Source organism: Aspergillus oryzae, chromosome 2 (assembly GCF_000184455.2).
Source record: "Aspergillus oryzae RIB40 DNA, chromosome 2".
Taxonomy (NCBI): Eukaryota; Fungi; Ascomycota; class Eurotiomycetes; order Eurotiales; family Aspergillaceae; genus Aspergillus; species Aspergillus oryzae.
In genome coordinates, this window is record NC_036436.1 from 5,116,050 (window position 1) to 5,140,329 (window position 24,280).

A 24,280-nucleotide genomic window follows, 5' to 3' on the forward strand; every position below is an offset into this window, starting at 1 on the left:
ATACAAGAAGGACATCACCGTAATTTACTCTGTTTGCATGAAACTCTGAATATACAATATATTAAGCCACATATGAGTCTAAGAATAAACTATCGACGCCTGTAGCTTTATCCTAGCACTAGGCAATGAATGGTTTATACTAATGTCTCCTAGGAGGGAAACCAAATCCTTCTCAATGCTTAGAACATATATGCACTCGCATCTCGCTAATTGAGTCAAGGCCCTATCCAGGAAATTGCGTCTCCATATTACCTACCTAATATCTGTTCCAGGTAAACTGCCCACCCATGGGGTCAGTCACCGTCCCTCCAGGGGCCCATACCAAAGCATTCTAAAACAGGTTAGAAAGCTACCACCATCCTTACTAAGCAAGCAAGCCCCACAGTAGCACGCCCAGCGAATAGGAAAAGGGATCGCTACCAACAAGCGCCAAGAATTAGATTACCTGACATCAATCACTTTCATGTGGCCGAAAGACCAACAACATCATACGCAACAGGTCGTTATCTATAAGGCTGTGCCAACTCACTAGCTGGTATAGCATATCGTGCACATACTACCTATCTATCAATACAGTAATTGAAGTTTATCGTGGGCACCAAATTGTACTCGAAGTCGACTAAAAGAGTCAATTCACAAAATCCCAGAGAATGTCTTCAGCAGAAGAGTCGCCGGCCCAGCGAGCAGCTCGTCTCCGACGCGAGCGCCGTGAAGCTAAAATCAAAGAGGGCGGTGCAGCGCGTTTGGATAAGATTACTAGTCTCAGCGGACGCACACCCGCAAGCAGTACGGATTCCCCTTCTTTTGTCTCTGTTACACTCACCCCGCCGGGGTCGAAGAACGAAAGCTAACTTCAATTTTGCAGCGCGTGAAGAGGTCTCGCCATCACCATCGCCATCTCCCCAGCCTCCTGCACAGATTTCATCCACGGAAAGGCCTCAACCGACACCGGGACCAGCACCAACATCAGCATCAGCATCAGTACCAGCACCAGCACCAGCATCAGCACCAGCCCAACCAATGTCGAACCCCGAACCTCAGTCTCCCGAAAACCTACAAGCACAACAGGAGTTATTCCGTGCCCTTCTTCGCCAAGGCGGACCATCATCCTCTGAGCAAGGCCCTCAGGAAGAAGATCCTACAATGCAAATGCTCAATACCTTGATGGCAGGAATGAATGGGCAAGAACAGGTTCCTGGCGGAGCGGCTGGCGGTCCATCACAAGCTGAACTCGTGTCAGCCTTGGGATTCCCTCCATTTGTCGCGGATCTTCTTGGAGCTGCAACTCACAAACCGACTGATGAGGAGAAGAAGGACGTCCGGACATGGAAAGTCCTGCACATACTGTTCGCGGTCGCTGTTGGAATTTACTTGCTCATGCTTATCGGAACTTCGGTTTCTACCTACGGTAGCCAGCCACCACCCCCTGCCACTGCACAGAATCCATTCCTTTACTTTACGACGGGAGAAGTGGTGTTGACTGGCGCGAGGTTAATGAGCAAGGGCCGGACTGGGAGAGCTGCTGGGATAATGCTCGGGCTTCAACTCTTCCAGGACATAGTCCGGGACGGTAGCCTTGTCGTGTTCTTGCTGGGGATGGGCGCTTGGTGGAGCCGTGAGTGGACGGCCTATTAAACATGATTGATGTTGTTGGTAGTTATGCATGTTACTACTATTATTTTGTTTTACTTCTCTTCTGATTTTGCATTGTAAGCTGTGATGGTGCTCGTATGAAAAGCGACGGCAACTGAAGCTATGACCTCCTGTTTTATAGTTTGAAAGTGTCAATCACTACTTGTCCATTGTTGGCACTACCGTGTCATATACTTCGTACTCACTTTATAGATTACACTCCGTTGTATATGACTGATTATTTGCACACCAAACTCCTATTTCCTCACCAGCCGTGGCGTAGCCATTACTAGCTCATCTCATGATAGTCTGTCAATGTCTCGCGGAACCAGCAAGATCAAGTTGTCTAAAGGATAACCATTCATAGTCTTCCCTGCTTATTATATATAATCTGAAATATGACAAATTGCAACAAAGAGTACGACACCTGGATATCACTCTATGGTTTGTCATGTCATTTCTGTATCTACTGGCAACAGATATCGATTGGTGGTATACCTAGACTGCCCCGTGACGCTTTTACTTATCCATCCTTTGTTCCCAGCAGACTGTATAGTATAATTATATTACAGAGTTGTGATAGAACAGTTGCCGTTATACCTTGGTGGATCATCCGAAGTTGGTGATCTAGTGGCTTCGGGGTGACGTAAACATACTTCAAAATAGGTAGTTGTCATGCAAGAGGTTGTTTGTTCAGCCGTGTCTAGAATCACTACCTGTAACTTTGCAACAGGTCGGGTTTTGGGGTGCTAGCATGCATCGAAACAAAAATCCCCGCCACCTGGCTCCAGACAGTATCCTAACTCGTGTCGCAGATAACTGAGGTTATGGGTACCCCGGAGTATGGACTACTGGTGTAGCGGCGTGTTGCTGTATGATCAAGACAGGCTATAGAGACTGATGTTCAGAGCCCGGGTATTCCGAGGCGACTGTAACTAAGCAACGCTAGAATCCCAACAGGGGTATCAAACGCGCCATCAATTAGTGTGAAATAAAGATTGCGAAGAACAGGGCTACCAGTATGTCCATCCTCATAAGTTGTGGTCATTAATTCGTAGATAAGCCGTCAAGTCAAACCAAACCCACCCTCAAAGTGGTTCGCGCTTTACAGAGTAGATGAGCGGTGGAATGGAAATCAGGCCCACCGGGTGCGGCACAAGAGTCAACCGAACCTTGCTGTTTTAAGCAAGTCCAGTCAGTCGAGATTTGACGAGACTGCGCTATGTTACACTAAAGTTGCAGTCACTGTGGATTGCGACGACCAATGTAGTCTCCGGAGTAAGCTCCGTACCCTAAGCTGTGACAATGGATGTAGGTCCGACGTAGTAGGTAGTACCCACGTAGTATGAGCAAGGGGTGCTCTATTTGAACACAGACGGAGGAACGAAGAGTACTCCGTAGAGGCTAGCGCAAGTGGTAAGGGGGAGTGGGTTCGAAGTCTGTACCGAAGTCAACTAAGAAATAAGATGGTGTGAGTTTTAGCGAGTTAGATGATCCTCAGTAGCCACTAACCACCACTAAATCAGTACCTAGTTGGACTGCTGGAGGCGTGCCTGAGGCCGCGCAGAAGAGGTGATTATCCGTTTTCCCGACGTAGTGTGAATGTGGAAGAGCAAAGTACGCAGTCGGAACAGGAACAGGCATAGGATGAAGGGAAGATAACCTTATAAACAGCGACGAGTAACCATAACCTCGGTGTTCGTCACGGTTAACAGAGATGCCCGGGTTTCCGTGTAGCCGTCTCGGTAGAGGCGATTCAATGCCTGGAAACCCAGGCAAGGAAGCCGAGCGTTGATCATTCTATGGACCGGAGGTGGTCGTAGACTCTTTGATGTTCGCGTTGCCGACCCTCTCTCCACATTGCCCCTCCCTGCATTATGATAATCCTGAATCCTGATAGGTGGCCGTAAGGACCACAGTCTTCTTCTCGTTCGCAACATGGTCTACCCACAAAATCTCCCCACAGTCGTGGAGAAGTATTTGATCACATTTTGCTACTTGGCCGAAGCTTGGAATCAATTCCGTGATGATCAGAGAAGAGCGATGAACCATGATTTACTCTCTTAGGCAAGTTAGGACGATGCCCAATGGAATGGAATAAGTTGTCCGACAAGATCTCATTACCTACCAGAATAAACTCTAAGCGATGAGCATAATATATGGATGAAGTAATTAAACCAATTGATTTATTAAGTAAGTGGCGGGATGAGATAATTTTCACCTGTCAGTCGTGGTAAAAGTTGGGCTGTCATCAGCTGGCGCTTTTACTCCCTTCGGTAAGTGACGGTCATGGTCGGACTCTTAATTTTCGAGGTTTATTATGACTGCCCAATACTGTACCTTGTTTCTTATTTCTTATTACCACGTATTATTATCTGGAAATCTTAATCTCGCCCACGACAGATCTCTAGGCACGTCTAGATATTGCCTACCGAATCAGGTACTATCCATACTACTTAGTAATTACTTAGTAGCTTCCGCAAACGGCATTGAATCATCACGTTTTCAACACTACTATTGGGGTGCTACCATAATATATTTTCTTTTCTTTTCTTTTCTTTTCTTTTTCTCCTGTCCGTTGGCTAGGTACACCTTGACTCAAGCCTAAAGCAGTAGAGTCTGGAGTAGTGTGAGGTCCCAAGAGAGAAAGTTTCCACCCCGCAGATGATGAGAAGTTACGAGATTACCCCTCCACTTCTATGGCTCGGCACCTGCTCTTGTGATAGCGTCCCAACCAATAACCAAACATGTGGGATATCCGATCCGCTGGGGCTGCATCACACACTGACTCCCTGGGTAACACTTGAACGACTCCAGACTCCAGATCCATTGATTACTGGTCTGGCCCCCATGGTGATGGGAGCATGGACCCTAGGGCACTGTACAACCATAACAAAACGGTAACCAAGGAAATCATAAACGGGAGAGCGGGTTCAGTAGTAGAACAGTTAGTTGACGGATGATCTTGATCTGCTCTTCTCATGGCCCTTAACTTTTGAGTACCCAAGGACGAACTAACTGCGATAACGCTGACGGGATCATCGAGATTCCTTTCCCCGGAGCAACGGAAAGAGAAGCTGTCAGGCCCTCTGCGAGCCCCGCATGGCCGAGTCTAACCATTTTCGACTTGCCGCGTTCGGACCAATGCGAGTGGTAGGTTTAGTTTGGTTTAGACTGTAGGTACTGGTACTAGCTAGGTACTACAAAGGTATGGAACTGTACTTTGGTACCTACAGTAGGTAAGGTGGATGCTGTTATTGGAGGGGAAAAGAAAAAAAGACACCACTCCAGCAACAAAAAGTGCAGGGGTCAAAAAAAAATAATAATAATAAAATAAATAACAATTCCCATGGGCTTTAACATTGATTAAAATATGCAGAAAAAAAATTACTGTAATAGAATTCAACCTTCTTTCCATAAACATATTTCTTATTTATCTTCCAGTAGAAAAGGTACCATAACAGGGGATGTATACGGACGAGCGTATAGGGTACACTGTGTTCCATGAGCGGGGAGAGGAACAGTAAGGCTCATGATTTTCCCTACGCCCTCTGAAAGAGAAACAATTGAATTGCCGGCAAAGCCAGAGCACCGGTCGCGCGGAAGGATGAATGGTGGTTTGGTGGACTAGCAGATATAAGGTGGCCGAGAAACCTCCACCGGACTGCCGGACTGCGGGACCTCAACATTGTCTGTTGGTCCATTTAGTTTGTGTGTTGGATTCAATTAAATAACGCTCTCTCCTCCCCCCGGCCTGAGACAAAAGTCTCCATAAGCTATTTCTCTTTCCATCCTTTCTTCTTTTCCGTTTTCATTTTGCTCCTTCCCCTCCCTTTCCTCTTCCTCTACTCTACTACCTTACTTTGGAGGGGTTCTTCGTATTATACCCACCTCTCTAAACATCCATCACATACAACCGTAATTAATTCGTTTTGGACTGTGAGTTCAAATAGTTCCCTTGCCGCCGCCACTTCTCACCGATTGGCACGCTCATGCTGACCTTCCTTTCCGGAACCAGAAACCCTCTCTTTCCTCTTAATCCTCTTCTTAAGACTGTCGTGTCTCGACGTCTCTCGTCTAGCTCAAGCATCTCCCTGACGCGCAAACGAATCATGGCTGACGGCAACGTGATGCCCCCTAAGCCCTCTGTGGTATGAGCAAAAAAAAAAAAAAAAAAAAAAAAAAACCCCCAGATGATATACGGTTTGACGGTTGGCTAATCGCATCAATTCAGGTGCTGGAAGCCCACGAGGTCGATACTTTCCATGTCCCCAAGGCTTTCTACGAGAAGCACCCAACTGGCACTCACTTGAAAGACCTGGATGAATATAAGAAGCTCTATGACGAATCAATTCGCAGTCCTCAAACCTTCTGGGCCCGCATGGCCCGTGAACTCCTTTCCTTCGACAAAGACTTTCAAACTACCCACACTGGTTCTCTGGAGAACGGCGACAGTGCCTGGTTCGTGGAAGGCCGCTTAAATGCTGCCTACAACTGCGTGGACCGTCATGCTCTCAAGAACCCCGACAAGGTTGCGATCATTTACGAGGCTGATGAGCCGAATGAGGGCCGTACTATTACCTACGGGGAGCTGCTTCGTGAAGTATCTCGAGTTGCCTGGGTGCTTAAACAGCAAGGTGTCAAGAAAGGTGATACTGTAGCTATCTATCTTCCTATGATTCCGGAGGCCGTTGTAGCCTTCTTGGCCTGTTCCCGCATTGGTGCCATCCACTCCGTGGTGTTTGCAGGATTCTCGTCAGACTCGCTCCGTGACCGTGTTATCGACGCCGGATCTAAAGTGGTCATCACCACCGACGAGGGCAAGCGTGGCGGCAAGGTGATTGGCACCAAGCGTATTGTTGACGAGGCTTTGAAGCAGTGCCCCGACGTTACAAGCGTGTTGGTCTACAAGCGCACCGGTACTGAGGTCCCCTGGACCCAAGGTCGTGATGTCTGGTGGCACGAGGAGGTGGAGAAGTACCCCAATTACTTCCCTCCCGAGTCCGTGAGCTCCGAAGACCCCCTGTTCCTGCTTTACACTTCTGGTTCGACAGGAAAGCCCAAGGGTGTTATGCACACCACCGCTGGATATCTCCTGGGTGCCGCTATGACCGGCAAGTATGTCTTTGATATCCACGACGACGATCGCTTTTTCTGTGGTGGTGACGTCGGTTGGATCACTGGTCATACCTATGTTGTGTATGCTCCTTTGCTCCTGGGATGCTCCACCGTCGTCTTTGAGAGTACCCCAGCGTACCCCAACTTTTCTCGCTACTGGGATGTTATTGAGAAACACCAGGTGACTCAGTTCTACGTCGCTCCTACAGCATTGCGGTTGTTGAAGCGCGCTGGAGACGAGCACATTCACCACAAGATGGCTCACCTGCGTATCCTGGGCTCCGTCGGTGAGCCTATCGCTGCAGAGGTTTGGAAGTGGTATTTCGAGAAGGTCGGAAAGGAAGAGGCACACATTTGCGATGTATGGAATCCGCTGTTTATTGTTTTGATTCTTTCTTGGGCGTAGTACTGACCATTCTTTTCCCCTTGTTAGACCTACTGGCAGACCGAAACTGGTTCGAACGTCATCACACCTTTGGGTGGAATTACCCCTACGAAACCCGGTAGTGCCTCGTTGCCGTTCTTCGGTATTGAGCCTGCCATCATTGACCCTGTCTCCGGAGAGGAAATCTCGGGCAATGACGTGGAAGGTGTGCTTGCCTTCAAGCAGCCCTGGCCTAGCATGGCCCGCACTGTGTGGGGTGCCCACAAGCGTTACATGGATACCTATCTGAATGTTTATAAGGGCTACTACGTAAGGAAATGCTCGAGTCATTCTGATTGATTGTGGCTAACTGGTGGTAGTTCACTGGAGATGGAGCAGGACGTGACCACGACGGATACTACTGGATCCGCGGCCGTGTTGACGACGTAGTTAACGTATCCGGTCACCGGCTGTCCACCGCTGAGATTGAAGCTGCCCTGCTTGAACACCGTAAGTAACAGAAAGAATCCGAAGCCATAGACGTTCGACACTGACATTCCATGACAGATATGGTTGCTGAAGCTGCCGTGGTCGGTATTGCTGACGAACTCACTGGCCAAGCGGTCAATGCATTTGTGTCTCTGAAGGAGGGCAATGAGACAAATGAGCAGGTCCGTAAAGACCTTGTCATGCAGGTTCGCAAGTCGATTGGACCATTCGCCGCTCCCAAGGCCGTCTTTGTCGTTGATGACCTCCCTAAGACTCGCAGCGGCAAGATCATGCGACGTATCCTGCGGAAGATCCTGAGCGGTGAGGAGGACAGTCTGGGTGATACTTCTACCCTGTCCGATCCCTCGGTAGTCGACAAGATCATCGAAACCGTTCACACCGCCCGGGGCAAATAGGTGGACGACGACATGACTTATGAAAAGAAAGACAAAAATCAAAGAAAAAAAAAAGATTGAAAACAGCGATAGTATGACATGATATTCTTAATTCCTTTGCACTGGACTGCTGCAGCGTTTGTGAAGGGCAGAATTATCCTCATGTGCGCGTATTTCGCTTTGGCTTTATTCTGTGATTCCCGTGTTCTGTCACTTGGAGAAGCGATGTTATTCTGTTTGATATATGTATCATGTTCCACTTTCTCAAGATAAATATATATATCCCCTTTTTCATTCATTCCCTAGAATGATAGAAACTACTTGTGCTTATAATCGTAGGCTTCCGACGAAACGTTCCTGAGCTTCACATGGTCTTAACTTCCCTGCTAGCTGATTGATGGTCGACAACAACTTTAAAAAGAAGTTGAGGAGGGAGGAACGCCACAAAAAAAGAAAAGAAAGAAAGAAAGAGAAAGAGAAAGAGAAAGAAAGAAAAATGAATAAAAAAAGAAAAAAAGGGGCGATCTTCACTAGTGCTAAAGACTGGGTGAGGTAAGGACCGTAAGGTAGGGCTTCAGCTGAATACGCTCAGTGGGCCAGTGGAGGTCAAGCATCTGCTCAGATCCAGTGCCCGCCAATAACACCCGGCCATTCCATTCGTCAACTTGGAATTGGACCAAGCTGGGGGGCATCATGGATGCATGAGGGTTACAAGCCCCTGCCAAATTAGCGAATGGGTGTTGCATTTGACTCGTCTTCATTTCCAATAAGGTGACCGCTATAAGATATTCTCTCGTCATTGTGTTTGGACGATCTGCATGAATCCGGCCTTATAAATAGACGGACATACAGCCCTAGCACTAGGGTCATCGCTCTGAATCTTAATTCTTTTCAACTCCTTACTACCGTTGCCTTTGCCTTAAATCAATAAAGATGAGGTCTATCTCGCCGCACATGCTCCCAGTGGGAGAGCCCAACCCACCCAACGAGAAGCATGTGAGTGCAAACTCGATATTGGTTCAATGCTCTCCTGGGCAGTACTGACGAGGAAGAGCAATAGTCTGTAAGCGTGTCTCTGCCGACGTGGGAGTCTGTCGCTGCTTGGGGCCGTCGAGAGCAATGGCTGTTGGACTCAATGCATACCTGCTATCCACGGTTAGCTATCCCTTCCTGATACCTTGCATTCTAGGCTCAGTCGGGATAGATTTGGCATGCATCCATCCGTACGCAAATTGATGGATGCTGTATGTGCTCGACTGCGCACCCCCGAGGATTTGAGCTGTCTGATCTTTCCCTCGGCCGATGCCACCGCCAGGTGTACAGCCCGACTATCAGCTGAACATCCCGACGAAACATGTCACACCGTCAAATTTCAATCACACCAACCAGCAGACGAGGAAGCTCTGCGATGGGCCGCTTTCTTTGTCGTCCTGTTTCCACAGGCATGTCTCTCCACCGCCATGCATTTCTGGAAAGTGTTTGGGGACGGAATCGCCGGTCGTCATGCGGAGTATTGCCTCGCGGCGCTTCCCTCAATGGATTCTTACGCAAAGGACACGGTCTTTGAATCTTCAGCCCCCTGCAGGGATCATCCCACGTGGGATCTGCAATGGGTCAACTCGGCTGCGGCCGAAAAGGAATCTATCCGAAGCTTGATTGCACGTTTGGTCAGTTCCGACCAGCCGGGCTATCGCCCTGTCAGCAGTCACGACGTCTTTCTCTACCCTAAGGGAATGTGTGCCATTGCAGCAGTGGCTAGGGCCTTGGTACCTCATTCTGCAGAACTCTCTGAGGCGGTGATCTACGGGTACGTCAGATAGGCTCTCATATTCGATTCTCTCGGAGTTGATGATGAATTTAGATGGCCATACGCCGAAACTCCGCTCTGTGTCAAAGAGAGCGATTACAAACGATCTACTCTGCTCAGCGCTGGAAGTAAACAGGAACTTGATGAGTTGGAGTCCTCCCTTGCCGCCGGTCGTCGCATTCAAGTTTTGTTCTGCGAGGTTCCCTCCAATCCACAACTGCGGACCCCTGATCTGCCACGCATTCATGCCCTGGCTGCACAATATAATTTCATTGTGGCGGTCGACGACACGCTGGGCACTTTCGTTAACATCGATGTCTTACCCTACGTCGATGTGATCATGACTAGCTTAACGAAGATCTTTAGCGGCATGTGTAATGTGATGGGGGGAAGGTAAGCGTCCTGTACAGCTGAGACGATCCGAACTGTTTTCTGACGAAACTGTATTGCAGCGTCGTTGTGAATCCCCAGTCGTCCCACTATACCACGATTCACTCAGCTCTCACAGCTCTTTACGAGGATACGTATTTTCCTCTCGAAGCCATGGTTATGTCCCAGAATGCCTCCGACTTTGAAGAGCGAGTCAAGCAATGCAGTGCCAGTGCCCTGACCATCGCCAACTTACTCGCGAAACATCCTTCGGTGGCCCAACTGTACTATCCTAGCTTAGTACCCTCACGACAATTTTACGATCAGGTGCGACGCAAAAATGGTGGCTACGGGTATTTACTTAGTATTGTTTTCCACAAGCCCGAGACAGCTATGCGCTTCTATGACGTGCTAGACCTTTGTAAAGGACCTAGCGTTGGGACCAACTTCTCTCTGGCGATCCCATACAGCCTGCTAGCGCACTTTCGGGAGCAGGACTGGGCAGAATCCGAGGGTGGAATAGACAGACATATGGTCAGAATCAGTGTTGGGCTAGAGAGAGAAGAGGATCTGATTGCGAGAATCCAGGATGCGTTGACGGCAGCTACAGCAGATTACTGAAGTCGTAGCATTACTAGGATGGGTGCAGCGGTAGACCAGGGAGACCAGACTTGATTCAACAATATCTCCGTGTTTAGTAGTTATTTTGATCAGATTGCATAGCAGGGAACGTGAGCCGTTTATGTTTCTTAGTTGATAAAACGAGCATAGACTCCCTAATACTCAGAGACGAAACACTAATTGTAGGTCGCATCCTCTGTACATACATTAACTGAATGCGGTGACATTAATTACGGTGGATTTTTCAGGTTAAAAGGAACGTAAGGCCAGTGCCGTTCAGGCATCAACCACACGTGACTATATAGTCAGTATGACAGTACCATACCAGAATTACCAGCGTTAGCCTCGAGTTGACCGGTGAACAGACGGTATCAGTGACAGTCCCGATGTTCTGCTGCCGTAAGCGAAGGAGGCAGCGGTAACTTAATGACTACTTCTCCCTCGCCCATCTCTCTTCGCAGCTCTTTTCCCTTCACCGTCGCGTTTGTCCACTCTTCTTTCCTCCCACCTCTCTATCTTTCTTTCTCTTGATTTCGATTTTTGCAATCGAGGACTTGTGCACAGCCTATTTGAGACGGTGATTACCCGTCTTAAGCCGGTGTGGGTCCTTTTTTGTTTTTCGAGAAATCAAAACAGATTTTCTTTGCTTTCTCTTTCAGCGCGTCGAGCTGCTTCTCTGAGCAACACACGTTCTTCTCTACTTTGCGGAAGCGCACGGTAACTGAGCATATCGCCTGCTGTCATTTCCTGGTATAAGCTTGTTCATCACCTTTCGCGCAATCTTGCCAAGTTTTCGGTCTCCGGACAACTTCGAACGAATGAACCTATAAGCATCAATTTATACCAAGCATCATGTCTTTCGGATTCGGAGGATTTGGTCAAAACAACCAGAGCTCCGGATTTGGAGCTGGCTCTGGCTTCGGTGGGACGAGTTCTGGAGGAGGTAGGTTTACAATCCATCATATCGCTGCGATTTTTTCTGCCTTGGACCTGTGACTTTTATCTTTCAACCTTGGAACTTCCACTGGCTCTACAATCGGTCCTTACTGGTGCTCCTGACGTCGACCCGCGATGGTTCCACTTGACTCTCGACATACCAACATCCCGCGGATGTTTTCGACTCTGGGCAACACAGTTGGCGCCGCAAGAGAAGGGATCGCAGCTTGATTACAGTCTCTGACAGCATCTTCCACCGTCATCTAGGCTTTGGATCTACAACGTCCCCATTTGGTGGCGGTAACACATCAGGCGGTGGCCTGTTTGGGAATACTTCCAGTAGCTTTGGTTCCGGAGGAGGTACGTGTCCAATGACGATGTCTTCATGAGCTTGGCGATCCTTTCTCTTCCTTGCTCGCCTCATAAATGGAACTTCTGGCCTTACTTTTGCTGCCATTCATGGAAACTTGGCTTCAAAAATCACCACGACCTGTTGGTGAATGCGAGTTTGTGCGATACCTCTGATGCAGCGAGGAAAACGATCAAGTGAACAAAATATCCTCTCTGGCCATCGGGGATCTGTGTCCAAGGACGAGCTTTCTTACATATATTCCAATTAATTCCTTCATATATTGTTTTTAGCACAAGCCTGGCAGTGCAACTGACGTTTTGATTTGCTTAGGATTTGGAACGGGCGCGCAGAACCAGTCAAATTCACTTTTTGGAAGCCAAAACCGGACTGGCGGCTTTGGGACTGGGACTTCAGCAACAGGTGGAAGTCTCTTCGGAGGCAATGCAGGAGGTACAACAGCAACAACAACTACTACCGGTGGTGGCTTTGGTGGTTTCGGTTCAACCGGAAACACTGGAGGCTTCGGTAGCTCCAATAACACCACCGGTGGAGGCCTCTTCGGCAACAAGACTGCTACTGCTACTGGCACTGGCACCGGCTTTGGCAGTTCAACTGGTGCAACGGGTGGCTTTGGCACAAGCGGCGGCGGCTTTGGCACAAGTGGCACTACTGGTTTCGGTAGCGGAAGTGGAACTGCGTTCCAGCAGGCTGTTCCTCCTTCAGATGGTACCGGTAGCACGCCATTCAGCGCTTTCACCGAAAAGGATGGAAACACGAGTGTGACCAACCATTATCAAAGCATTTCTTTCATGCAACCGTACAACAAATACTCATTTGAGGAGCTACGTCTGGGTGACTACCAACAAGGCCGAAGATTTGGGAATGGGAGCGGACAAGCCGGTGCTTTTGGTACGTCAGCATTTGGCGGAAGCGGTTTTGGTCAACAGCAGCAGTCGACTGGGTTTGGAAGTACCTCTTCCCCTTTCGGCGGCACCAGCGCCCCTGCCTTCGGCCAGACTCAGACCCAGACTACTGGTGGGTTTGGCTCCACCCCTAGCAACCCTTTGTTTGGGTCAAATAAACCGGCGACCTCTTTATTTGGAGGAGGGGCTACTTCAACGGGGACATCACAGCCCAGCTTATTTGGCGGGGCCACCGCGACTTCCGGCGGCTTCGGTAGCACAGCCAACACCGGAACTGGCTTTGGAGCTGGTGGGTCCGGTGGCCTCTTTGGCAACAACAATAACAACCAACAGCAACAACAAAACAAGTCCTTGTTTGGCGGAGGCGGTACGTCTACCGGCACAGGCTTTGGTGGCTTTGGACAGCAAAACACCAGTACGTCTACGCCGTTTGGTGGTACTGCCGCTACCTCGTCCCCGTTTGGCGGCGGCCAACAACAGCAGCAGACTGGGGGAAGCGCATTCGGTGGGTTTGGTCAACAGAACCAACAGAACCAGACTCAGACTCAGAACAAAGGGCTGTTCGGCGGTTTTGGACAAAACAACCAACAGCAACAGTCCTCGACACCCAGCCTGTTCGGAGGTGGCGGTGCTACTACAGGAGGCTCTTCCCTTTTTGGCCAGAATAACCAGCAGCCATCAACTGGCGGTTCCTTGTTCGGAGGCGCGAACCAGCAATCCGGAACTGGGTCTCTCTTCGGCGGTGGGACCCAGCAGCAAGGCCAAAAGCCTGGCCTGTTTGGGTCTAGCACCACTGGTACACCAACCGCAACTAACACATTCGGAGGCTTTGGTAATACTCAGAATCAGCAGACCGGAACCGGTGGCCTGTTCAATGCACAGAACCAGCAACAGCAAAAGCCTAGCCTTTTCGGTGGGAGCACCGGCACCGGCGGTTCCTTGTTTGGAGGCGGTGCTACAACTACCCAGAACACAGGCTCCTCGCTGTTTGGTAACACACAAAACCAGCAGCAGCCGCAGACTGGGGGTCTCGGAATGGGTACATCCAGTCTCTTCGGTAATACGCAGCAAACGCAAGCTCAACAGCAGCAACCTCAGCAACCGGTGCCTGGTAGTTTGCAGGCCTCTCTCCTTGACCCAAACCCATACGGGAACCAGTCCATCTTCTCTGGTCTGCCCGCTCCAAGTGCTCCTAGCCCTGGTCCATTGGCGACGCCGCTTGCTTCATCTATCAAGCAAAAACAACGCACCCCATTGCCAGTTTACAAGATTACACCTAGCGCTGCTAACCGTCTGGTCACGCCGCCAAAACGCCAAGGGTACGGGTTCTCTTATTCGACCTACGGGTCACCATCCAGCTCTACTGGTACTCCTAGCGGGCTCGGCAATAGTCTCCTGGGCGGCAGCCTGCGTGGAAGTGTCAATGGTGGCCTTGGGCGCGCTAGCTTCAGCAAGAGCTTTTCTACGAGCAACCTTCGCAAAACCTTTGACCCGGAGACTGACAGTATATTGTCTCCAGGAGCCCTTTCCTCTGGCTCCTCTCGTCTCTCCAGCGGTAACCTGAAGCGCCTTACCATTGACCGCAGTTTGCGGAACGATCTATTCTCACGGCCTGCCAGTACACCTGCCGCTGCAATCACGAATGGCGAGGATTCTGCACAACCGACGGATAAAGCCAAGAAGAAGGTCAGCTTTGAATCTACCTCGGATACTACCACAGGAGGTGAAATTGTGCCGGTACAGTCTCAAACCTCCGAGCCCACACCGGAAGAGCTGGGTTTCCTCCGCTCGATTCGCAAGAGCAACACCGTCAACGGGCTCAATGGGATTAAAGAAAATGGCACACGGCCCGAGATGGAATCTGTCCGTGACAAGGATCTTCCGGCTGTCCCTGAAGGCTCTGAGCAGACCACAGTCACTGATGGTCAATCGCGGCTGGCTTTCGTCCCTAGCGGCGACCCACAGCCTGGCGAATATTGGATGAAGCCCAGCAGGGCTGAACTGAACAAGATGGGCCGTGACCAGCTCAAGCATGTCGTAGGCTTCACCGTCGGCCGCCAACATTGTGGTCAAGTGACATTTGATGAACCTGTTGATTTGACGAACGTTGATCTGGACCAAATCTTTGGAGGTCTTGTTGACATCGGCGTGCGGAAAATTACAGTGTATCCAGATGAAGCAATCAAACCTCCTAGGGGCAAAGGGCTGAATGTCCCATCTATCCTTCGAATCGAAAATTCCTGGCCGCGTGGAAGAGACAAGAAGTCCCCATCACCTCTTACCAGCGGGCCTCTTTTTGAAAAACACGTCGATCGCCTGAGGAAGGTACACAACACCGATTTTATCGATTACGAAACGGAAACGGGAACATGGGTTTTCAAGGTGCCTCATTATACTACATATGGCCTTGATTATGATAGTGATGATGATGATGAAGGTGAGAGCCTCAACCAAAGCACTTTGAGTGCTGCTCCTGACACACCGACTCCGAAGGCTCATACCCCTACCAATCTCGATAATACTGTGGCCTCGGAGCAGATGTCCACCTTCTCGACAGATGATTCTTTTCTCGGTTCGGTGGCTGGCGTTGATGATGACACGTTCGATTTCAAAAAGCGTAAATTAGTCCCAGGGTCGTTTGGTAATCAAGCCATGGAAACAATGGAGGATGAACACTCGAATTCCGGCGAAGATGAGGAGTCTTTTTTAGGGGAAGGCTCCACGGGTTCAACTACTGAGCAAGAAGGTGACGATGTCACTGAAAGCCAGCAGTCTGGCGAATCAGAAGTTGAATTAGATGAGGACGAGGAAATGGACATGGCGGGCACCTTTCCCTCACTTCATCATACCGTGGAGCGTGATGATACCAAAAGCATCGTCAGCTTAAACGAAAACACACAACCATTTCTAAAACCATGGAGTACGCCACCCAAGGCTCGTCTTGATCTTAGCGGTGACTGGGCTGCGCAGCTCCAACGAACCATTAGTCCCAGGAAGCAGGACCGTGACGCACTGCGTGAAATCCAGGCAAATGCCTTCACGGACAGGCCTCTCCACGATGATGACACCCAAGAGCCTGTTGTAGACACTCGGCAGAAAGGTTTCGCAACTAGTATCGACTTAATGAACTCATTGTTTCAACAACCGCGGAAACAGCAAACACAGTCCCCTTCGAAGGCACGCAATGCACAGCCGAGAGGTTTCGAGGTACGACTTCCCTTTTCTTTCATTCCGTTGCTTTTAATCTCGCGTGTCTTAACCGCAGTGTTGTTACAATATGCCGAATGAGTCAAGGTAGAGATCGATAGGGAAAGTAGACTAACATAACATTAATCACAGTGGCCGTATAATAAAAAGCCAAAGACATTTGCTGGCGACTCTAATGAGCTGAGCCAAGATGACCTTGCTTTCCACCACTCGTTCAAGCCGCGGTGGGGCCCGGAGGACTCGATAATATGTGTCAAGAACGGAATTGGGGACATCCATTCCGCGGATGGTCGTTGGGAGCAAAGGTTTTCTATCACAAGTGAGGAGAGGGACATCACTCTATTAGCTTCGAACAAGACTCCAGAGTCGAATGTAATGCTCGATGCGCAGAAGAACCAGACTACAATAAGCCGCGTTGATGATGTTCCTCTCGCTCGATTGACCAAGGCTGATTTCCAGCAGTTCGCACAAACATCTTCTAGCTTGGCGGATTCTGACCAAGAGCGATTACTGTGGCAGCTAGCCAACATATTGTTCAATGACGATGTTGAAGATGACATTTCTGCCGGCGTTCCACCCCAGCTTCGGCCAAAGTTCATTCACCGCATCAAGAAGGATCGCTTGAGTCGACTGTGGGAAGGCATTGTTCGAGAAAGGCACGCACATACGCTGGGCAAAGCCAACTCAGCCGAGGAACAAGCTATTTACTTGCTCTGTTCGCATCGGGTTGAGGAGGCCTGCAATGTCTTGATAGCCAGTCAAAATCTTCATCTAGCTACTCTTATCGCGCAAATCGGTCGAGACCCCACCAGCCGTGCAGATATGGCGAAGCAAATTGAGATGTGGCGGCAGCATAACGTTTATTCGGAAATGACTGAGCCTATTCGAGCCATGTACGAACTTCTTGCAGGCAACGCCCTCCGCAGTGAAGGTAAATCAGGCGGCGCACTGGAGGATCGTGCTTCTACTTTTACTCTCACTGAACGTTTTGAACTCGATTGGATCCAAGCATTTGGTCTTCGTCTGTGGTACGGAGTCACGGATGATGAACCTATTGAGGCCGCGGTTTCGAAATTCCTCAACGATCTTAGTACCGGTAACGAGCCCTCTTTCCCACACCCATTCCGTCAGGAGAGTGCCCAGGAATTATCGCTAGAGTCCCCTTTGTGGGTTCTGCTTAAGCTCTACTCAATGACTCTTGGAGCAGCAAAGGATATTCCGGCAATGGAATTCCCTGCTGCTCTGCTCCCCGAGTCCGTGAGCGGAGATAAACTGTCGAACCGACTCTCCTTCCAGCTGTATCAGCTCCTCGCCACTGCTGTCGGTCAACATGACGGCTTTCAGATTGATACTTTCCGAGTGGATCAAATGGTATGCGACTATGCCTGGGAGCTCAGTCGTAGTGACCAGCTCGACCGGGCTCTATTCGTCTTACTCCACCTTTCGCGACCTGGAGATCGTGAGCGTGCCGTGAAAGAGACCCTAGCGAGGTTCGCTTCGCGGCTGCCTGACCAAACCACTGCTGAGGGAGCCCCAGATACTACCTGGCACTATCTCACGACAGACCTGCAGATCCCAGAAGGATGGATCTGGGTTGCCAAGGCACTTCACGCTCGGGATACCGGAGACGCCGCCCGCGAGGTGGAATGCCTTGTCCGTGGTAAGAATTGGAACGATGCGCATGCCACTTTCTGCCGCATTGTCGGTCCAACCGCCGTTATCGAACGTGACTACGCAACATTGGAGACCTTGGTGTCGGGTTTCGGCGAGGCCCCCGAGCGCAAGGTCAGAGGATGGACCAATGGTGGCGGTGTATACGAGGACTTCCTGCGCTTAGCGACAGCAAAGAGCGGCAAGCGGGATCCCACTAGGTTGAATCGCTTAGTGAATGCGCTGGTTGCGATGGGTAGTCAGATCAGCCAAGGATCGGGCGTCGAGGGATTGGAGGAACGTGTAGCTTTCAAGGAAATGAGCCGGGCGATTGCTAGCTGGACAGCGCACGAAGATAGCAAGGTGAGTTTACATATCCTCGCTTCTCGCTCGACGTCGTTTGAAGGTATACTAACTTATTATGTTTTCGTAGGCGGTCGAGTTTTCTAGCGTGCTCAGTTTACCTTTGACGGGCGATGCGCGAATCATGCAAACCGCCGAATTGAGTCGACGGTATTACGGTATCATCATGGCGGGTGCCTATTAAGCGTCTTTTCTCTTTCTTTTCGTTTATGCCGCGTTTCTTTACTTGTCATCCCTGTAACTTAGTGTAAATTCTTCCCCCGTTACAATCCTTCTTGGGTTCCGCATTCTGCAGCCCTTTCGTGGTACTTCATGATTTCTGTGTGTGTTAGGTACTTTACGACAGTGTGTCAGTATGTGAAATGCATCTAATAAGTCTCCAAACTATTCTATATCACTCTCAATATCTCTCTATCAGTTGCGTTCCATGACCCTCTATCCGCCTTGAAATTAGACGGAACAGCCCCAGTATGTCGCTATACCACATAGTTCTAGGACAAAGATAATTGGTATTCCTTTCAAGATTAAATAGCACCGGAACCCACAAAAAAAATCAAGTGTCTCACACTACGAAAAACATCCATCCAGGTCCGAGTTCTATACCCTAAACAACAAAAGTCAAGTATAGTGCAAAAAGAGCCAAACCCAAGTGAGCCTAGCCTAACTCCATTGAATACGGCCTATGAATAAAACCACCCTAGTGACACCTCATCATGTCCAGGGACTTGTTTGAGGAAACTTTCAAATTATTCTGCCGGTGGTTTGGGGTACCGTCGCTGCCTTGTTTGGGTTTAGCTCTCTTGTTGGTCTGTTTTGATGAAGTCATGGACGGTCCTCTTAGCAGTATTCACACTATGGTGGGGGTTATAGTGGGGATGCATTACGAGTATTGTTAATGAGTATTTTCTTCTGCATTTATGCTTGTAGAGAGAGGTATTGTGCCCTTCAGGGGTTTAACAAAAGAAAATAGTATGATTGCTAGCGGGAACTGTACATGATTGGAAATCCTAAACTGAACATGAAAAAAAGAGAATACTCCTGCTCAACCATCTTTATCTAGAGAAACAGGTTTGATTATTTCCCCCCAATCATCCTATCATCAGTCTACAAAAAGCGGAATGATAGTTTACATGCCCGGGGAAATCAGCTTGCCCTCGGCCCTGCTGTTAGGGTGCCAGCCACCGGCATAAGGGGCCTGTCCGAGCTCCTGAGCATGCTCCCTGATTTTAGCCTCTAGTTCGGGGCGGAAGTGACGGATGAGACCCTGGATGGGCCAGGCAAAGGCCTCACCCAGAGCACAAATGGTGTGGCCCTCGACCTGCTTGGTCAGCTCCTGGAGCATGTCGATTTCACGCTCACGGGCCTGGCCAGTCTCCATACGCTGCATAATCTGCTGGGTCCACTTGCTTCCCTCACGGCAAGGAGTGCACTGACCGCAACTCTCGTGCCTGTAGAAGCTAGACAGACGGGAGATGGCGCGGACAATGTCGGTGGACTTGTCCATGACGATCACGGCGGCGGTACCGAGACCGCTCTGGCTGTCCTTGAGAGCGTCGAAATCCATGAGCTGGTCATCACAGACAGACTTGGGGATGACAGGGGTCGAGGAACCACCGGGAATGACAGCCAGGAGGTTGTCCCAGCCACCGCGGACACCACCGCAGTGACGATCGATCAGCTCACGAAGAGGGATGGACATCTCCTCCTCGACGGTAACGGGGTTGTTGACGTGGCCGGAAATACAGTACAGCTTGGTACCAGCGTTGCGCTCACGACCGAATGAGGAGAACCAGCTGGCACCACGACGCATGATAGTGGGGGTCACAGCGACGGTCTCAACATTGGTGACGGTACTGGGGCAGCCGAACAGACCGACAGCAGCAGGGAATGGGGGCTTAAGACGAGGCTTGCCGGCTTTACCCTCGATGGACTCGATCAAAGAGGTTTCCTCACCACAAACATAAGCACCCATACCACGGTGGATGTAGACGTCGAAATCGTAACCGGTTCCGCAGGCGTTCTTGCCGATCAGACCAGCCTCATAGGCCTCGTTGATGGCCCGCTGGAGGACGGTAGCTTCATGGTAGAACTCGCCACGGATGTAGATGTAGGCAGCGTTGGCGTTCATCGCACGACCGACAACGAGACAGCCTTCAATGAGCTTCTGGGGGTCCTTGCGCATAATCTCACGGTCCTTGCAGGTTCCGGGCTCACCCTCATCGGCATTGACGACCAGATAACGGGGTCTGGGGTCCTTATCCCAGTCCTTGAAGTTCATGAAAGACTAAAGGGTCATTGTATGTTAGACCCTAGGGGTCCGGAACCGTCTCTCGATCAGTACTTACGTATTTCAATCCTGAGGGGAAACCAGCACCACCACGACCACGAAGACCAGAAGCTTTGAGTTCCGAGATAAGCTATAATTTGACAACAACGAGCCTGCATTAGCATTGAACCAATCCGAGATAGAACACGCCACAGGATGATGGTCCATGGCAAATGGGCGAACGCCTACCCAGTCATCGCCCTTCAGAACAATATCCTTGGTCCTATGCCAATCACCGTACTTCATTGCCGACTTCAGATCGGCGCCATGGTGTCCGTAAAGGTTTGTGAAAATCCGGTCCTGGTCCTGCAGACCGCCATGATGCCGTACTGGGGGGGCGTTGTCCTGGACGGTCGCGAAGGTGCGGGCAGCCTGGCCCTGGACTCGGAGGGAGCGGGAGGAAAGGTTGGCGAGGGAGGAAGACGAGGGAGCCGCCGCTCGAGATATCATTGTGATAGCTGGCCCAATGGCTGCGGGGAGATTCGGGGGAGAGGGAGGAGTGGAAAGGGTTCAATGATGGAGACTCGCTGTCGTTGAGCTTCACGGGCGCGGCAATTCCTGCGCTTGCTGAATATCCGCCTTTCGCCCGTCGCTGATTGGCCCCGATTAAGTCACGTGGTATGTGCTGAGTCAGATATCCATCGATATGTATTACTAATCATTATTGTTTTACATTGTATAACCTCAACTATACACACCAAATGTACACGCTCCCTTCTACTGCGGGATATACAGACATGGCGCCGTAGAGAGCATCACTTGTCCTTGCCCGGGCTGCTCTGCGGCCAACAAAGCCAGCGGTTCCTCTGGTACCTGCACGCTTTCTTGCTCCGTAATCATCCATGCCCATCGGAGCCAGTTAGGAGAAAGCCACCAGTTATCTCCCTGCCATTCTCCTGTGAATTTCTCCAAGTCGGAGAAGATAGCACCGTTCCGTGTTTTCATTCCCTCAAGCACGTTATCAAACATGTCCAGCAACTGCTCATCATCCTCATCTTCGAGCGCCCATAGTACATCTTCAGGAGGAGCTGGGTAGTTCTCGAGAAGGCATCTGGCCCATTTACTGAGTCGAGATGAAAGAGAAACTGTCTCACTGTTAGATTCTCCAGCGGTGTGAGCCGCTCTGATAAAGCAGAGGAACATCGGGAAGGCAAAGGGGGATGTTTCAAGGCTTCCCCTCAGCATCGGGATAGCCCTTCCAGCGTTCTGAGTGACGCCCTGTAAGCACGCTTTGCAGGGTTGTTGCATCTCAACGGGAAGTATTTCGGGCAAGTCATCCAACACAAATAGCTCTCCATTGTTTGCAAGAACTGACTGGCGCTCGAGAATGCGCACCTGTATCCGAGACCGTATTTCCTCTGGGAACTTTCCTGGAGGCACACGGACCATATGGGAACCGAGAAGCTGTTTTGTCTCCTCCCAGCTTCCTCCAAAGTTGTGCTGTCGCGCCCGGTTTAGAGTCCATGCTGCAATGACCAAAGCCGTTTCGGACAGCATGATTTGACTGTCGCGATAGATTTTTGCATGGGTCTGCTTGAGATTACCAGGGTTCTGTAGGTCGGCCGCTGAAGATCTTAACTTTACAATATGTGTGATCAACTCGATGATGATCTGGCTGAGGGCGGCAAGAGTGGTTCGCGAGTTCCCGTAAGTGTCTGGGATTCGGATGCTTTGCTCCGTGACTTCAAGAGTCTCCAATTCCCTATTGTTAGCTGCCAATATCGAGACAGCGTCGAAAAGTGCCGGGGAGAAGATCGAATGCTCCATCGGCGTATCAGGAGCAAGAAGAGGGTAAAAGACATTAAAAACGTAGTACGGATCATCCGTCTCTTTAGCCAGTCCCGGGAACATCTGTAGCTGCTGAGATCTTGCCATCTGAAGTGGACTGCCAGGTGGTGCTCGTAAGCTGACAATACGATAGTCACAAGGATTATTCGGAAGGCAAAAGCCATAATTCATCATTACTAGCAAAGAGTTAGCTACCCACACAGGCCACCTATAATGTAACACTTACACTGCTCATTATTTCGGGGCCCGTAATTGTTTGAAATCTCCTGACCGGCGGCGACGTCTTCCAGGACTAAAAATGCAACATTCCCCTTGCCAGCGCGCCACTCTACCTTTGCAAGTGGACGATGATTTAGAATGTCAATGAAGGGTAGGAGCACAGAAACGTTTTCCTCAGGGAGCTGTGTATCGGGAATCACACCAGAGAGCACTTTAGCGGAGAACGCCCGCGAAACAAAGATGGTCGACGCCCAAAGATAAAGATCCCTATATGAGATTCGTCAACTCCGTGCCGTTGGCCATGAGCAGACACAGTTGTGGCTTATTACTTACCAAGTGTACTTCTCAGCACCATCGAACCCAGCCTTACAGAGCTCAGTGTATACAGTTCCATACTTCTCCTTTAGTAAATTGGCTTTCTGTTGTCTCGCTGGGGATAGACTTGTGCCTTCCAGCCATTCCAGGTCATCTCCTTCATAGTAGAGAGGAGTGGTCAAAGCACCAGGCTGAGGAAGCGTCCTGATATACGGGTACCAGAAACCCTCCTTTCCCTGGAGGTACTGCCCCATCAAAAAAAAGATTGATGATTCTTCCTGTCCCACCGCTTCCGCAAATCCGCGAGGGAAATGGACTCCGTGCTCAGGGAAAGAAATGAAACTTCCATCATCTGTGTTGAAACTGTAGCCGATAACATTGAAATACGACATTGTGGAAGTCAGAGGCGTTTTGATGATATGGGTATTACTGGGAACACCATCTTTCCAGTCATTCTTAACCTGGAGATGCACGCCGCGCCGTTCATCCTTGGCTATTTCAACGCTTTCGTGAAGCTGACCACCCTTGCTGACCATCCAATCCAACAGTGCGGTATAATGTTCCAAACTGCTGTCATTGTTGGGCCTATACCGAGTCAGACACGATGCCATGTAAGCCGGGCAGGTCAATAGTGGCGGGAAATTGACAGGCATGAAGCAGAAAAACGATATATGACAAATAGCCACATAATTGAGGCGGGGTTAGGATTCGAGAGAGGTTTGAAAGCGCTAAGTACAGTTTGAACCCAGGAGTAATAGTGGTAAAGCCAAGTTACTGTTTTTTTCCTTTTTTCCTCTTTTTTTTTTTTTTTTTTTTTTTTTTTTTTTTTTTTTTGGCTAAATAAATCCTTTTCAGCAACTTCGATCCGCCGGGTCATAAGTTACTTCGCGATAGATGGCTTGGGGTATCGCGGTAAGGAAAAAGGGAAAAATAGAAAGAAAAGACTTCTGGAAGCTTACCCTTGGGCAGCCGCGCCTAGGGCTGATGTGTCAGACATTCTGAGTTCTTCCGGGATAAGACACAGGCGTCCCCCTACTTAACCTGTGGTGATTTTTAAGGTTGCTGGAGAGTTGGGCGGTTTCTGATATTCAAGAGGAGGGGCAGATAAATGTTCGAATGCGGTGTCCCACTTTTACCCGAAGAGCAGTATTGATAAGTTTTTATACGTACAATCCAGTAAAATACTACTAGGACTACTTAACATGGAAACCGTGGGAATTGAAATCAATGCTTCTAACTCAATATCGTACAGTGCACGTCTCTGCTGAAAAAGAATCCTCCCACCAAAGACACAGATAGATGTCAACAACAAACAAAACGCCAACGAAGCGTCCCAAGAAAAAGGGAAAAAAAAGACGAAGAAAATAAAGACAAAGAAATCACCATTCCGCAAGAGACCGATGCTT

General features: G+C 49.7%; 6 protein-coding genes across 6 annotated transcripts; 4 read left to right on the top strand and 2 right to left on the bottom strand.

Moving 5' to 3' along the window:
* Positions 1-650: 650 nt before the first annotated feature.
* AO090003001110 (uncharacterized protein) lies at positions 651-1,779 on the top strand (the record flags this gene model as incomplete). The annotated part of the gene is made up of 3 exons (XM_023235175.1): positions 651-786; positions 866-1,615; positions 1,775-1,779. The coding sequence occupies 3 exons, from the start codon at positions 651-653 to the stop codon at positions 1,777-1,779; spliced, it is 891 nt and encodes a 296-aa protein (XP_023090219.1).
* Positions 1,780-5,744: 3,965 nt separating this feature from the next.
* AO090003001112 (acetate--CoA ligase) lies at positions 5,745-8,019 on the top strand (the record flags this gene model as incomplete). Its single annotated transcript, XM_001820154.1, has 5 exons — positions 5,745-5,783; positions 5,867-7,111; positions 7,184-7,444; positions 7,495-7,624; positions 7,682-8,019. 5 exons carry the CDS (start codon positions 5,745-5,747, stop codon positions 8,017-8,019), a joined length of 2,013 nt encoding a protein of 670 aa, XP_001820206.1.
* Positions 8,020-8,931: 912 nt separating this feature from the next.
* On the top strand, positions 8,932-10,795 carry AO090003001113 (uncharacterized protein; the record flags this gene model as incomplete). The annotated part of the gene is made up of 5 exons (XM_023235177.1): positions 8,932-8,994; positions 9,059-9,153; positions 9,188-9,805; positions 9,860-10,198; positions 10,258-10,795. The coding sequence occupies 5 exons, from the start codon at positions 8,932-8,934 to the stop codon at positions 10,793-10,795; spliced, it is 1,653 nt and encodes a 550-aa protein (XP_023090220.1).
* Positions 10,796-11,647: 852 nt separating this feature from the next.
* On the top strand, positions 11,648-17,142 carry AO090003001114 (uncharacterized protein; the record flags this gene model as incomplete). The annotated part of the gene is made up of 4 exons (XM_023235178.1): positions 11,648-11,738; positions 12,414-13,295; positions 13,647-15,546; positions 17,124-17,142. The coding sequence occupies 4 exons, from the start codon at positions 11,648-11,650 to the stop codon at positions 17,140-17,142; spliced, it is 2,892 nt and encodes a 963-aa protein (XP_023090221.1).
* A 2,210-nt stretch (positions 17,143-19,352) lies between these two features.
* AO090003001115 (NADH-quinone oxidoreductase subunit NuoF) lies at positions 19,353-21,002 on the bottom strand (the record flags this gene model as incomplete). The annotated part of the gene is made up of 3 exons (XM_001820157.3): positions 19,353-20,510; positions 20,572-20,643; positions 20,742-21,002. 3 exons carry the CDS (start codon positions 21,000-21,002, stop codon positions 19,353-19,355), a joined length of 1,491 nt encoding a protein of 496 aa, XP_001820209.1.
* A 267-nt stretch (positions 21,003-21,269) lies between these two features.
* AO090003001116 (SET domain protein) lies at positions 21,270-23,527 on the bottom strand (the record flags this gene model as incomplete). Its single annotated transcript, XM_001820158.3, has 3 exons — positions 21,270-22,516; positions 22,567-22,826; positions 22,893-23,527. The coding sequence occupies 3 exons, from the start codon at positions 23,525-23,527 to the stop codon at positions 21,270-21,272; spliced, it is 2,142 nt and encodes a 713-aa protein (XP_001820210.3).
* Positions 23,528-24,280: the final 753 nt, after the last annotated feature.